The following is a 13,453-nucleotide window of genomic DNA, read 5'->3' on the forward strand; positions in this document are numbered from 1 at the left end:
TTGATTACCAGCTTCATTACATAAGCGCAAGCAAACTAGACTTAAAAGCTTTACTGTTAGACACATTTTTCAATCTCGAATGAGGACACCAAGATTAAATAATTTTACTTCAAATAGCGATTCCTGTGTGTATAATATATCTTTGTGCGTGTGTGCTGAGGGATCTGCTCTCCTTTCCTGTCAGAAAAACAGAGTGCATTTATTATTAAGGCCTGGGAAGGTTATTTGCATACGTAGCACCTTTCAAATAAGTGTTTTGCATTAGGTATAGCAATGCAAAACAACACTAGACAAATTAATAAAAGCTTGAGTGCAGTTTCAGCTAAAAGTCTGTACTATTTTACATGGCTGTCATTGGACTTGCTACCTAAATCCATGTGATTGAACCTGTGACCTAGTGATTACAGGGTGGTCACATCACTCAGCCACCCTGAAATATTAGAGTACTTGACTCTTAAATGCCAAAACATCTAAAACAAATTAAGTGTCTATGGTTGCACTCTCAGGATCAAAGTTTTCCTCGGAACATTTGAACGAAGGCACCAATTTGTTCTCCAGAGCCAGTTCTTACTATCTGAGCATCTTAATTGAAGCTGTGATATGGATGTGGTGGAGACAAGTCTATTCATTCAGGACCCTGGAGGCCATAAGGGGGAGAGGGAGAATGGGTGTAGCTCGGCCGTTGCATTAAAACGATGGCTCGGCGAGAACGAAGAGGAAGCGACTAGAGGGAATCAATAATCACCGACCAGGTCAATGGGATGGCTAAAAGCATGAAGTGTCAATGGGTATTTAGTTTAGTGTAATAAATCAAAAGAGCGTTACAGCCAAGTGTTTGTGGGTGTGTGTTTGACAATGTGCATGTTTGTTTAAATGTGCTAGTGTGAGTCTGTCTGCCTGAATGTTTAATTGCTCTGTTTGTTTGAGGGTATGTACGTAAAGTTGTGCGTCTGTTTGTGTATGTGTGTGTTTAGAGAGAGGTCATCCCCCAGAGACACGCACCAGTGGCCAAACACTCTGAGTGCCTGCTTACAAAGCATGAATGAATTAACAGGTCATTCGAAAAAGGGTCAAGTTGCTTGGCATCGATTTCCAACAAGATTAATCGTTATGCGAAATTTGTGGTTTCACTTAATTTTCTCTTTGTCCTTTCCAATCAAAGCTTTCAACTTTGCTTTAAGGTGATGATGAACAATACCTCTGTGATGCACTCCTTGCCGGTCCAAAGGCCCGCATTAAAAATATATATGGCAGCATTTTGGCGTAACTATGGGTCTTTGGAACAAACCATGGATTATGGATATAGAAAGTAGACACATGTGCTGCAGGAGTTTAAGACCTTAAGATCTTTATGGACAATTTATGCCATTTAACAACCTTAAATTAATTCATGGTGAGCATTAACTTTAACTAACCTGGACAGCAACGAAGATAAACTCCCATTAGCTTTAGGCATTAGCTGAAATGTTGTAGCCCCCACAAGCTTCTGTGTGCTTTATTCTGTTTGATGTTAGAATGAATAAGCTCTCTGAGGCTAATTTGAAGACATTTTAGCTTGTTCATAACATGTTTTAGCATGCTGGAGATCTGTGAAGCAGCTTGCAATAACAATGGTTATTATCTTCACAGGCTAACTAATTTGGTATATTGTTGTCAGTTTGGGTATGGAAAACTCTGTGGGTGTCATTCCAAGTCTGAGGGAAGCCTTGCTATACAGTATAGGGGAATACCATTGGGAAAATTGTAAATGCAAGCAACAACATGAGGGTAGCTCGAGATAGGTGTCTACGTGCACAGACACTGACACACAGACACAGGCATGATACACAGATTATGCAGGCTATTACTATAGACAGATGAAGACAGTGAGATAGAGAAATCCACAAACCAAAGTGCAGACACAGAGGGGAAAGAACACATGTGTACACACGCACACATATGTGATGGCAGTACCTTGCACGTATAATTATATGTGCTCTTACAGATGCACATTCTCAAACCCACTGTCACAATTAGATGCAGTTTATGTTTCCTCTGTGTATCTTTATGTCTGACGCTTTATCGTATGTGTTGTGCAACACTGTGAAAAATACAGAGATGCTGTGACTCAGGCTTGACTGGACAGCATGCCTGGGAGAGTGCGAGTAGTCTATGTGAGTGAGTCTTTTTCGAAGATTTTTTCTTAGAAATGTATTATTTGTTTTCTTATATGCTGTCTCCTTCTCCCTGCTTGGACATTTCTGTGGATTGGATTTAATCTCAGTCTCACTATTCTCCCCCTCCCTTCCAGCTCTTGCAGTATTTTGTTTTGTTTGTCTTCTCAGCCACTGTATCGGTTCCTCCTAAACACTCGTCATCCATTGCAAAAACAGGCCACGATGCTCCCATTGCAAAAGCCCAAAAGCATACAAATAAACATATGCACAATACATTGTGCATAAAGACAGACAAATATAGCATTATCTCTTTGTAAGAGAAATATAAAAGGAGGGAAAGCAGGGTGGAAAGACAACTCGGGAATCACCATCTGTGGGACATTCTGCTACAAAAAAAGGCAGGGGAGAAACTCTTCTCCAGTCCTTTGGTTGATAATGGGAGCGCATAAGGCTCTCCACTGTATGTATATCTATTGAAAAGGAGCATCTGTTGTGGGTTTGCTTGGAAACGAAACGGGAGGCGTTCTGCATGGGTCTGGTGGGAGCATCACTACTGCATTGTATCTTAACGAGGAGGAGGGGGGCAGAGGAAGGCAAAGGAAGATGGACGGATGGGAAGGGAGAGGGACGAAGGAGAAGGAGGGCACGAAAGGCTGTTAGGGCGTTTGTCCTACTGATTGTTGCAGCTGAGGATGCTAATGTCTCTGGCTTCATTTGCGCTCAGTTACTTGCAAGTAAAAGAAGGGGAAAATAAGGAGGGTCGTCGACTTTGAACTGCTGCGGTGGAATGTTGCTGCAATTGCAGGGTAAAATACAAAATGTAAAAAATGGGGCCCCACCTTTTAAAACACAAGGGCCAAGTCAGAGGGCCACACAAAGGCAAGGGGAGGAGCACTGGGGGTCTTTGAAGTATAGCTGAGGAAGGGTCAAGACTCCTCTTTAAGCCATTGTGGAGACCACATGGGAAAGCAAGATGGGGCTGTCACTGGCACATTGTGTGTGGTAGATTTGGATGCCGGGGCGTGCAATGGGTCAACGGCAAGAAATATTTTAAAAGGTTTAAAAGGTTAGTTCATGAGGAAAATGGCGTTTTTCATGTGATCAGTGCACTGGGGCAAGGGAACATCTGTGACTGGGCGGGTCAGTGAAATTGGATTGCAGTGTATCTTGTGCTGCTTGCTAAAAAGCGCATCCTGTTGAATCCCAAAACATATCTTGTTGAGTGATTTGCCAATGAAGTTGTGCAGGACTGTTTAACTTCAGACAGGCATGCAGACACACTGCATGTAGAAGCACAAGCACACACAAACACACACTCAACACTAAATGTACCCCTTGAATAAGTATAGGGTCGAAGTTATTGTCTACACCTGAACATACGGTATATGTGAATTTCAATTATAAATCTAAAGCAGCGGTTATGTTGCCCACACAATTCTCTTTTCTCCATCTGTTTCTCCATTAATAAATCAGTCTTACTCTACACGAACACACAAAGGCATGCAAACACACACACACTGCACAGTGAACTCACCCCTGTCTCAGGGTGTGCAGTCCAGGCTAATTCTGTCGTGGCCCACTTCGTGTCCATCAGCGTCTCTGTGAACGGAAGCAGAAAGTAAACAACCAGGTCAGACAAAGAGGAACAGGGTGACAGAGGAGATCAATTGAACTTTCAAAAGTTTTACAACAATGTCATAAAACTTGTAAAATGAGCCGCGGAAGAGATAAGAGGCTTTGACTGAAGTTGTTCTCAGATAACTGGGTGAATTAATGAATGACAGAGAGCGCGGGATTAGAGCGATATTAGATTCAATTACACAAAGAAGTACAGGACGTCTGTGTGTGACAGGAAGACCAACAGACAGTAAGGCAAGGATCTAGGTGGGTGATCTGTGAGGTATTGTGTGACATTTTACTGCGGCTCCATGTCTGGCTAATTAGTTTCAATTAGATGTTTGCTTTTATACAGGGGAAAGGAAACAACAGCGAGTCTCGCTGAGAAACGGTTCCGCTTCCCACAGGGCACCGCAACACACACACACACACACACTTGATAACACTCCCACATACAGCGAGTAACAGGTTGTAAAACTCCCTAAGATATACAACCCAACAGAAGGCTTCAGTGAAGAGGGGGGTTATAAAGTTAGGTGTCACAAAAGAGGAGCTTTTGAGCGGAACAGAGGTCGAAACACTTCAATTGGATTCACTTTCTGCCAATACTTGAGCACATATGCACTTCAAGTTTATCTTACTTTTGTGCCTGTCTCCTGGCAAACACAGAGAAACACACACACACACACACACACACCATGTTCACAATACACACAAAATGGTGGACAGGATTCTCTCCTCTCCCCTTTTCACCCTCTTGTTTCGATACTGGCAAAGACGACGGCTTTGTGAGAGCAGTGAAGGAACACTATAAATGTTGAGTCTTTTACTACCTGGTGCTCAAGGCGCAGTACGCAGCCACCCTTATTATCTCAACCGCTGTGCTGTTCTACAAGATAGTAAAAGATGATGAAACGGCACTGCCAGCAAGTGAACTTGAACCGTCCCTGTTCGTGAGAGGAAGTGCGAGATGTTCCAATGTTTTGGCCTTAGTTTCATGCGATAAACCTGAAGAAGTCTCTCGGCTCCCTTTGCTACTCTATCAACATCTCTGAGGTTTTCTCTGCCTTTATCCCCCTCTTTTTTCTTATTTCCTTTGGTCCTGATAAGCTGGCAGGAAAAAGGACTTGGGAGCAAAATAAAAGAGTAAACCCCAGCCCCCCCACACCTGCTGCCTTAACTGCTGCATTCAGGAGCACCAGCGGTGACAAACGCAAATACCTTCGAACTCAAGAGACCCCTTGTGAGTCTAGCTCTGTAGAGACGACTTGCTCCTAAAGCTGGAAATTCCCATTGAATCTCACCCCCTCATGCTTTGGGTGAGTGTCCCTGACATGTGTATGTGCCTATTACACCGGTGAGATAACATGACTTCCAAGAGAGTTCCTGTCTAGGGGAAATATGGGCAAAATGCTCTAGAAGCTTCACTGTGAGCCTCTTCTCACAGCGAGAACTGTCTCTCTGGGAGTGGTGGTTCAGGGAGCGAATATCATGTCCAGGCAGCAGCGCAGGGATCTAGCCAGCTCACAGCCAAACAATCTTCCCTTTCTCGCTTGTCAGTTTCCGATTTTCTCTCTATGCTGATAGTGGAGGTGCTTTCAAACAAATCATGAATTCCATCTGCTTTTGCGGAGAGCTCTCTTTGCAATCAGATGCAATGAGCCACATTTGTCTCTTGTGCAAATAAGGGCATACTTGTCTTTTTATCCCACAAACCGTGTAAGTGCATATTAGCAGTGGGACTTCCGCTGACTCAGACCATGACAGTGTGTGATTTGAGACCTTTAACCGACAGCTACGCAGGTAGGTAAGCCGCTGGGGTGGAAATTATACACCTCCGCCGCCTGGTGTTTATTATTATGACTGGCTCGTGTGTTTGGTGAATTGGCTTGTCATTAGAGCTGACCTTGCTGAAAATGACAACACGGTGGAACACTGACAGGCAGAGTCAAAGAGGGGAGGTAAATGGGAGACAGAGACAAGAGAGAAAGAACGAGAGCTGAAGAGCAGAAAGAGATATATGGAACACACGGATGTGCGGTCTGACTCAGTGGTGTACACATTGGATCATTCGGGAGTGCATGTGCAGCAGTTACATTTCTCTTCTCGATGCATCTGCATTGTTTAGCCCTACCAGGCCTGTGCTTTCGTGTGTGTATGAATGTGTGCATGTGTGTCCATGTGCTGGTGTAATTGTGTGCATTTGTGCATTAGAACTCTGTATTGTGCCCAAAGTGGAGCACCAATCCGGAGTCAATGGGCCAAAGCAAAAGCACCAAATGACCCCGACCTCACCCGGCTGCTCCCACTCTGTCAGTGTGTCTGTGTGTGTGTGTGTGCGCGCGCATGTGTGTGCATGTAGGTGGCTGCTATGCTCATTTGTCTCTGCACACTATGTTTATGTGTGTGTGCATGTGTGTGCGTGCGTGTGTAGTACATCGGTTAATAGAGGAGCACTGCAATATTCATGACTGTGCAGCAAAATCCAGACACTTGCACAGTCACAGAAAATACACAAACACGCACACACAAACTATAGAGGAAACAAAACAAACCAAAAAATGTAATGCTATGCCCACGCTCAAAGCAACCGCTTCCGTGTGCCAAACTGCCAAAACCTGTGCTATATGGATGATAAAGGATGAGAGAGAGCCAAAGACAGATTAAAGAGCGAAAGGTATGTTTTAAAGCAAACAACCTCTGAAAGCTTCTAAGACCATGCTGGCGGTTTGCCTTATAGGCTCGTCCAAGAGAGAGAAAAAAGAAAAGTAGATAGAAAAAAACCAGAAGAACGAGTTGGGGGAGAAACAGCCATTGTGTGACTAAAGGATCCTCCCTAGTACACAGGCAGTGCTCTCGTTTGCCTTTTAGCTCTATATGTTTCACTTCACCCTTTGAAATCCTGGAGATGTAAAATGAGAGAGGGGATGATTGTAGGTTGGATGGAGGGGAAAGAGCAAACAGAGTGAATCAGGCAAATGAACATGCAAATTTACTGCCGTAAAAAACACACGCTCTCGCACAGTGAGAGTGAAGCGTACACATGTGGGAGGTAGCACTGGATCAGCATACACAGATGCACAAGCTTAATCCATCTTCTTTGCACGCACTCACTTTTATTCTTAGTTGTTTTCGATCTCTTTCTCATCATCCCTGTGAAACGATGGATCTAATTCCCCTTCTCTTTCTCTCAATCTATCCCCCTGTTGTGACTCACTTTTCTCTGACTACTTTCTCTCTCTTCCCTCCACTCGGAAGTGATAGGTTTGACCTCTTTTCATTTGTCCTTTCCTCTTCCTCTTCCTTCCTCTTTTTCTCGCCGAACTCTATATCTGTGCTTGTGTTTTCACACTGTGCTGTGATGGATGTGACTTTTCGGGTACGGGGGAATGTTTTTCAACCTCCCACCGCTTACGAAGGCTATTCAATTAGAGAGTCACTGTTTAAGTAACCCAGGGATTTCTTTAGTAAAGTGGTATTTATGCTTGAGGTCAAACTCACCTGGGATAAGCATAGCAAACATGCGGGGGGGGGGTTGTTTTCCTTGCTAACTCTGATTGTGTGAGAAAAATTGCAGGTATACAAACAGGCTTGGGGAGATCATATGCAGGCAAATACATGCGTTCATGCACACTTGCATGCACACATGCAAAGCCAACCCCTGCACTCTAATCCCGTAATGACAGGGGAGGCCTAATAACAGGGGAGGGCACTGAAGCATTTGTCCCTATGGCCGCATCCAACGCACACACACACACACACAGCACCCACAGTTACAAGCCTCTTAAAATATTTCTTTTTTCAAACAAGCAGACTTCTTAAAGAAGGAAAAAAAGAAAGGCCCAAAGAGGAAAAGGGGAAGAAAGGCTATTATTGAGAGAGAGGAATGTGTAGTCGTTTCACGGGGCCCGAGTAGCAAGGAGCAGACAGGTGAGGGATTTAGCTTGGATCTTGCCGCAACTACTTTGAGCTTTTTAGCATGCTCGTCTTTGTTAGCGTGACCCCGTCCGATGACAACTGAAAGATAACTGAACATATCACAAAGATATGTCTCGACAACCTCGGAGATAAAATTGTTACAGACACGCAAGAGCAATGTCTGAAATGTTAGTGAAAAGCTGACTTAATCGCTTCCTGTTTCCTGCTATAAGCACAAAACAAAATGGCTTCTTCTCGTTCCAGCTTTAACTGCTGTATTAATGAAACATGATGACAGCAGGATTTTGTTTCAGCCAGAAAAAAAGTAATGAAAAAAAAGCAAAAACTTCAAACCTCCCCGATGACTCTTTCCCCGAAATCCTTTCCTGAGGCTACTCCACTAGTTAATTATCTGCTCCCCACCTCTTCTCTGAGTTGCTTTTGTTGTATTCTCCTACAGTCAAACAGACCAAGCACATGGCAACCTGGCATGGGGTAGCCACTCCATTAAAATACTATGCCGTCTGGTTGCCAAACACTTGAGCCTCTGTTTAGCCAGAGAAACAGTGAAATGTGTCAACACTGAGAGTGAGGACCCCACGCTCAACTTATTAGCGCTATTAGCCTGATTGCTTTCTGTGCTATCTTTGTTGGCCAACGTGGGGCAGAGAAAGAGGAAGAGAGACAGGAAAAAAAGAGAGCAGGAGGAGAGATGCTATTCAAATTCAAATTGTCCAAGCAGCCTTTTTGCCTTTGTGCAGGGCCAGAGTGCGATGATTAGGAGAAGTCCCCTCCATTTTATGGCAAGACCTCCCCTTCAGCACACACACGCACACACACACACACACACACACCCACACACATAGTCACGGTAATTGGTTGCTGCGACATGGACAGGCCAAGGAGGTGATTCCTCTGTGGAATTCCTGAACGGACTCGCCTCTCATGACAACCCCCCCCCCCCCCTTCAATCAGCACACACACACAAATACTTCACCCCGCTTCCACTCACTGTCAGTCATCCCACAATGGCTGTCACACAATAGGTTTGTCCTGTGTGTGTGCGTTAACAGGGTTACGCCGTTGATGCATAGGACATAAGCTCTCGTTCCACCTTTCTGTGTCTCTCTTTCTCCCTCCTTGTCTCTTATTTTTAACTCAAGGCTCGTTCCTATCTCACTCAGTGTAACTCTTGTATCATCTGGAGGTCTAATGAACGTCAGTCTTTGCTCTCTGCATTTGTTGCTGGGCCCCCATCCCCTCAATTATTTCCCCCTTGTCAAAAGATACCTTGGGGCCTAATACTGTGTGTGTTTTTTGGTCCGTCTGCTTGGCCTATCATGTCTGCAGAGGCCATTTCTGACAAGCAGCTCTTACCAGATAACTCTGGGACTTGTGATATAAATAAACAAAAACAAACACAACAATGTTCTTTTCTGTCAGAGGCTTTATGGGAGCAGAGCAGTTGAAATGGAAAATAGCTTTGATCACAGTAAGGAGGACATTGTGAGCTAGCGCAGCTGCTTCTTGAAATGACATATATGTGTGTGTGTGTGTGTGTAAGTGTGGGTATTTGCTGCAACCAAGGAGTGTATTGAGTTTTCAAGGGCTCATGAAGTCTAGTTCCTGTACCGCCGATGGACTGGGCCTCTTTGTCTTTACCCCCTTTTTTTCTCCCCCTCCCTATCCCCTTCTCTCACTGACTCTCCTAATTACTAAGCACAGTGGATCTGACGAACAGGTAGCCCTAAGGGCAGCTGTCTACAAAACCAGGTGTGCCTTCGTGTGTGTGTGTGTCTGTGAATACATGTCAGCATGTGTATGTTTCAATGACTATGTGCATATATGCGTACACGTTTTTTGAAGCCGGCGTCTGGCTGTGATGAGTGAGTGATTGTACGTGTGCCTGTTTGAGTCATCGATGTGTGCGTAAATGTAAGCGGTTGAAACTCGAGCTTCTGCTTTGTTTACTGCATTGTCACTGTGGCTTTTACTCTTGTACCTCTTAGGATTATTCGCTCTAATGTTTGCCACTTAGGAATTTAAGCTTCTTTCTCTGTTTCTCTCTGTGCAAGTATATTTAGGGAACAACATTTTCTTACTGACTTTAATGAAAATGCTAAAATTTGGATCCTCACAAACTCCAGCTTGCAAACTTTCTTTTGTGTGTGTGCATGTGTGCGTGTGTGAATGTGCACATTCTCTCCCTTCTATTCCCCAACTTCCTAGTTAACCACCCAACCCCTCACCCTGTCCGAGACCCGGAATTCACAGCTGTCTGCATTGTCCCGTGGGTTCATTGAATGGCTCTGTGTTCACTTGCTATTGAATAAGTCACAGCCCCTTCATCAACAGTACTGACAAAATAACACATACACACACACACACATTAGCAGTTGGGGGGAAGCCTTTAGCACTTGTTTTATTGGCTACTTCCTCTGACACAAGCACTTTAGAATACCTTAAAAAAATCCAATTTTGGAAAGGTTCAATGGGAAACCTCGATACTGTGAGTGTCTGCATTTTATCAGGAGTGCCATCTTTGCTCCTTTTCGTGCACCTCGATCTAATCAGCAAATTTTTTTTGTCGCTGTTTGCTTTTAGATGGAAGTACTGGTGTTCAAACAGCACAGCAGATTGCTCGAGACGTGCAGTTTAACTTATACTGTAGCTGACTGACATGGTGTTTTCAGCCGAATACTTGAGCTAGCTTTGAACCTGCAACCTTTTAGTAATCGCTTCATTTCCCATACTGTGAGAGCTGTACTTAGCATTTTGCTCTCAGAAGGGGATGTGAAAGCGTTTGCTCCTTCAACAAAACTGCTAATACAGATTATGGTGACTTAATAACAGAGTTCTGGCACATTGTCTAACCACCTTTTGTTTTTTTTTAAAGCCATGCCTCACTGCTTGACGGCAAGTTCACAGGGTTTCATTCCTCACCGAAATATTCCTCTGGAGTCATCTCAGACCATGCTGGTTTACTGCATTGAGATGTTTGGCGTTGCCTAATTAGGGCTCCCGGTGCTCTAACTTGCCAGTTAGAGCACCGGGAAACCAAGCTTAGGGCCATTCATTTGATAGTGACTTCATGTGAAATGAAAAATTAACTCCTACAATTACAGTAAACAGGGAAATTGTCACTGCAAACTACCTCTTCTTTTTTCGTATTTTTCTACAAATTGAAAAAGGTCATAAAAGAAATCAAACTTAAGTAATAATCTACTAAGTATTGTGTCATTGTAGCATTGATTTTATAAGGTTTAATGTCACATTCACCACTTACATTTTATTTTGGAACAACGTGTTACGTTAAGGGCATCACGTCTGCCTATGTTTAACCACCACCAGGAAACGGGCGCAGAACCAGGTTTCTGTAGGGACACAGGATGTTTACATCACCTAACATGGAAACTATTGCCTCTTTCTTTCACATTTCCTGGAAATTCAACACACCTCTCTCTCTCTTTGTTTTACAACATTTCAGAATTCAGTCTGGGTTCATTTTTTTCCGCCTCCAAATAAATTCAACATCGAATGCTGACAGTAAACACTCCCAGTCATGAATTAGATTGCTGACGTCTGCGTGAGATGACTAAATGCCATGATCTGATTTACTGGCTAATGACTCAGCCAACTGCATCTTAAAAATGCAATCAAGCAAGTAAGAAGCAGGTTTCGTTTTTGCTTTAAGGATTTGTATATGAAAATAGGTATCTCCTAGTCAGGTTCTGTGGGTATTTGCGTGTGTGTGCATGGATGTATTAGTCAGAGTTGAAGGAAGGAAGCGAGACAGAGTAATTTGGCTGTCTATCTGTGTGTTTGTTTGTGTATGATAGTGTGGGTGTGTCACTACAGCTGGTGATTTCATTCCGTCTCACCTCACGCTCCCTGGGGGGCGGCAATACCTGGAATATAATTTGTATTTAAAACACAATAGTGTAAGTGTAACCTCAGCCAAGTCTGATTGATTTAGTAGTTTGCCACGCAGATGAAAGGCAAAGAAGACAATCACTCTCGCACACAGACACACACACACACGCATGAATACACGTAGGTGCACATTTCAAACTTCTATAAAAAGACTTATTTGACACATATCAAGATAACAAGCAGACATGTCTGCTAACATCAGTTCCACCATTACCTCGCTTTTAACCACGCCTATGCATAACATATACTGTAAAAACACCATAGTTCAGCAACAACACAGCCAGCATGACAGAAAATATTCTTTGACATCTTCTAAAACAGATACATTTCTTCTTATCTATCCATTTCATGTTCCATGTACTCTGGCATTTACTTAAAGTGTGTTACTGATGTTCAACAATTGCCTCATTATATGTTTATCTACAAAGAGATAGGCATAAAAGGAGGGCGGTGGAGTAATTTACTCTGAGATAAAGCAGTGCCGATATTCTTTGATTGTCTGCTTTGTCTTGCCAAACCTGCGGACTGCTCGGATGACTCCACAGTGGATATGGCTAATGAGCAAACGGCGTGAAGTAACACGCAACCCTGATACGAATCATGTGAGGTGGCGCAGACGCCAATAAATATGAAGTGCCTCGAAGGTCAAACGAGAAGAGGGAAACATAGATTATGATTTAATTAGGTTTAGAATAAGCTTCATTCTTACTCAACAGTCTCTTTTAAATTTGAAGTCCTCATTAAAAAAAGAAAATGAAATCAATCAAAGAGAGGCATGCAGGTATGGGAGGCAGTCATCCATGGTTATGAACACAAATTTGTGTATACAAAATCAAGCATCAACTATCTATCTATGTCTCCTACCTTATTCTCTGTCGTTATTTAAGGAAGGCAGCATCCCAGTATTGTGTTAGGCTGAGCGTGTGTGTCTGTCTGTGAGCAGAAATTCACCTGGCCTGCCTCTCTAAGGGATTTGGGGTATTAGTGCTGCAGGCTAACATTGTGGCAGGTGAGTGTCAAGACTCGCCAACCTCAAAGTCACATTTAACATATCAAGTCTGCCAATGGGGTTTTGGCAGCCAACAACCTGCCCTTATAGTATGCCATCATCAACCCCTAGCAAAGACTCATTGGGAGAGTGGCCTTGTGTTTACCGAGACCATGCTGGATCTAACGTGTCACAGGTTTGATTGCCAATGTCAGTGTGTGTCCATTATGTTAAATGCCCTTTAGAAAGAAAATTAACTTGTATTTACTCAGTGATTGTCTGGAGCAGTACAATTTAAAAAATCCACGTCAAAAAGCAATGAATGAGGAATGAACCATGTGAAAATAATATTAGAATATGTGCCAACAACAGTCATTTTCAATGCATTACTCCCCATTTTAATACAGCCACAGCACAAAGGAAATAACTATTGAATATGGGTTTGTTTGTCGAGATAAGCAGGGAGAGGCGAGAGAGAGAGAGAGAGAGAGAGAGAGAGAGAGAAACAAAGAAAGAAAGAAAGAGAGTGAGATTCCCAGCTTTGGGTGTGGTTGCTTGTGGAAAAAAAAAAAGTAATTCAGTGAACGCTCATTTACACCAGCATTGCTTGTAAGTCTCCCTAGATTTCTAGATTCCAGCACAAGCAAAAAGAGAAAAAGGTGAAGACAAGGAGTCATGCAACAAACAGGGGAGGGAAGGGGGAGAAAAGAAGAGATATTCAAAGAGAGGGAGGGAGCAAAGCAGAGAAAGAGATGGGAATGAAAGGCAAGGGGGCCAGTAAGGTAACAAATGGGGGGGGGGGGGGGGGGGAGAAAAGGGGGGAGGGGGGAGGATGGAAAGC

General features: G+C 43.5%; 1 protein-coding gene across 13 annotated transcripts in view; it reads right to left on the bottom strand.

The window, feature by feature from the left end:
• Positions 1 to 13,453, bottom strand: part of ephb3b (eph receptor B3b) — a 56,426-nt gene that overhangs the window by 22,845 nt on the left and 20,128 nt on the right. For all 13 annotated transcript variants that reach the window (XM_031859373.1, XM_031859369.1, XM_031859375.1 and 10 more), the window contains exon 2: positions 3,691 to 3,755. In XM_031859373.1, the coding sequence (XP_031715233.1) occupies positions 3,691 to 3,755 (65 nt within the window). The remainder of the gene's footprint in view (positions 1 to 3,690; positions 3,756 to 13,453) is intronic.

This window comes from Anarrhichthys ocellatus, unplaced genomic scaffold (genome assembly GCF_004355925.1).
Source record: "Anarrhichthys ocellatus isolate YVR2014 unplaced genomic scaffold, GSC_Weel_1.0 scaffold22, whole genome shotgun sequence".
Lineage (NCBI taxonomy): Eukaryota > Metazoa > Chordata > Actinopteri > Perciformes > Anarhichadidae > Anarrhichthys > Anarrhichthys ocellatus.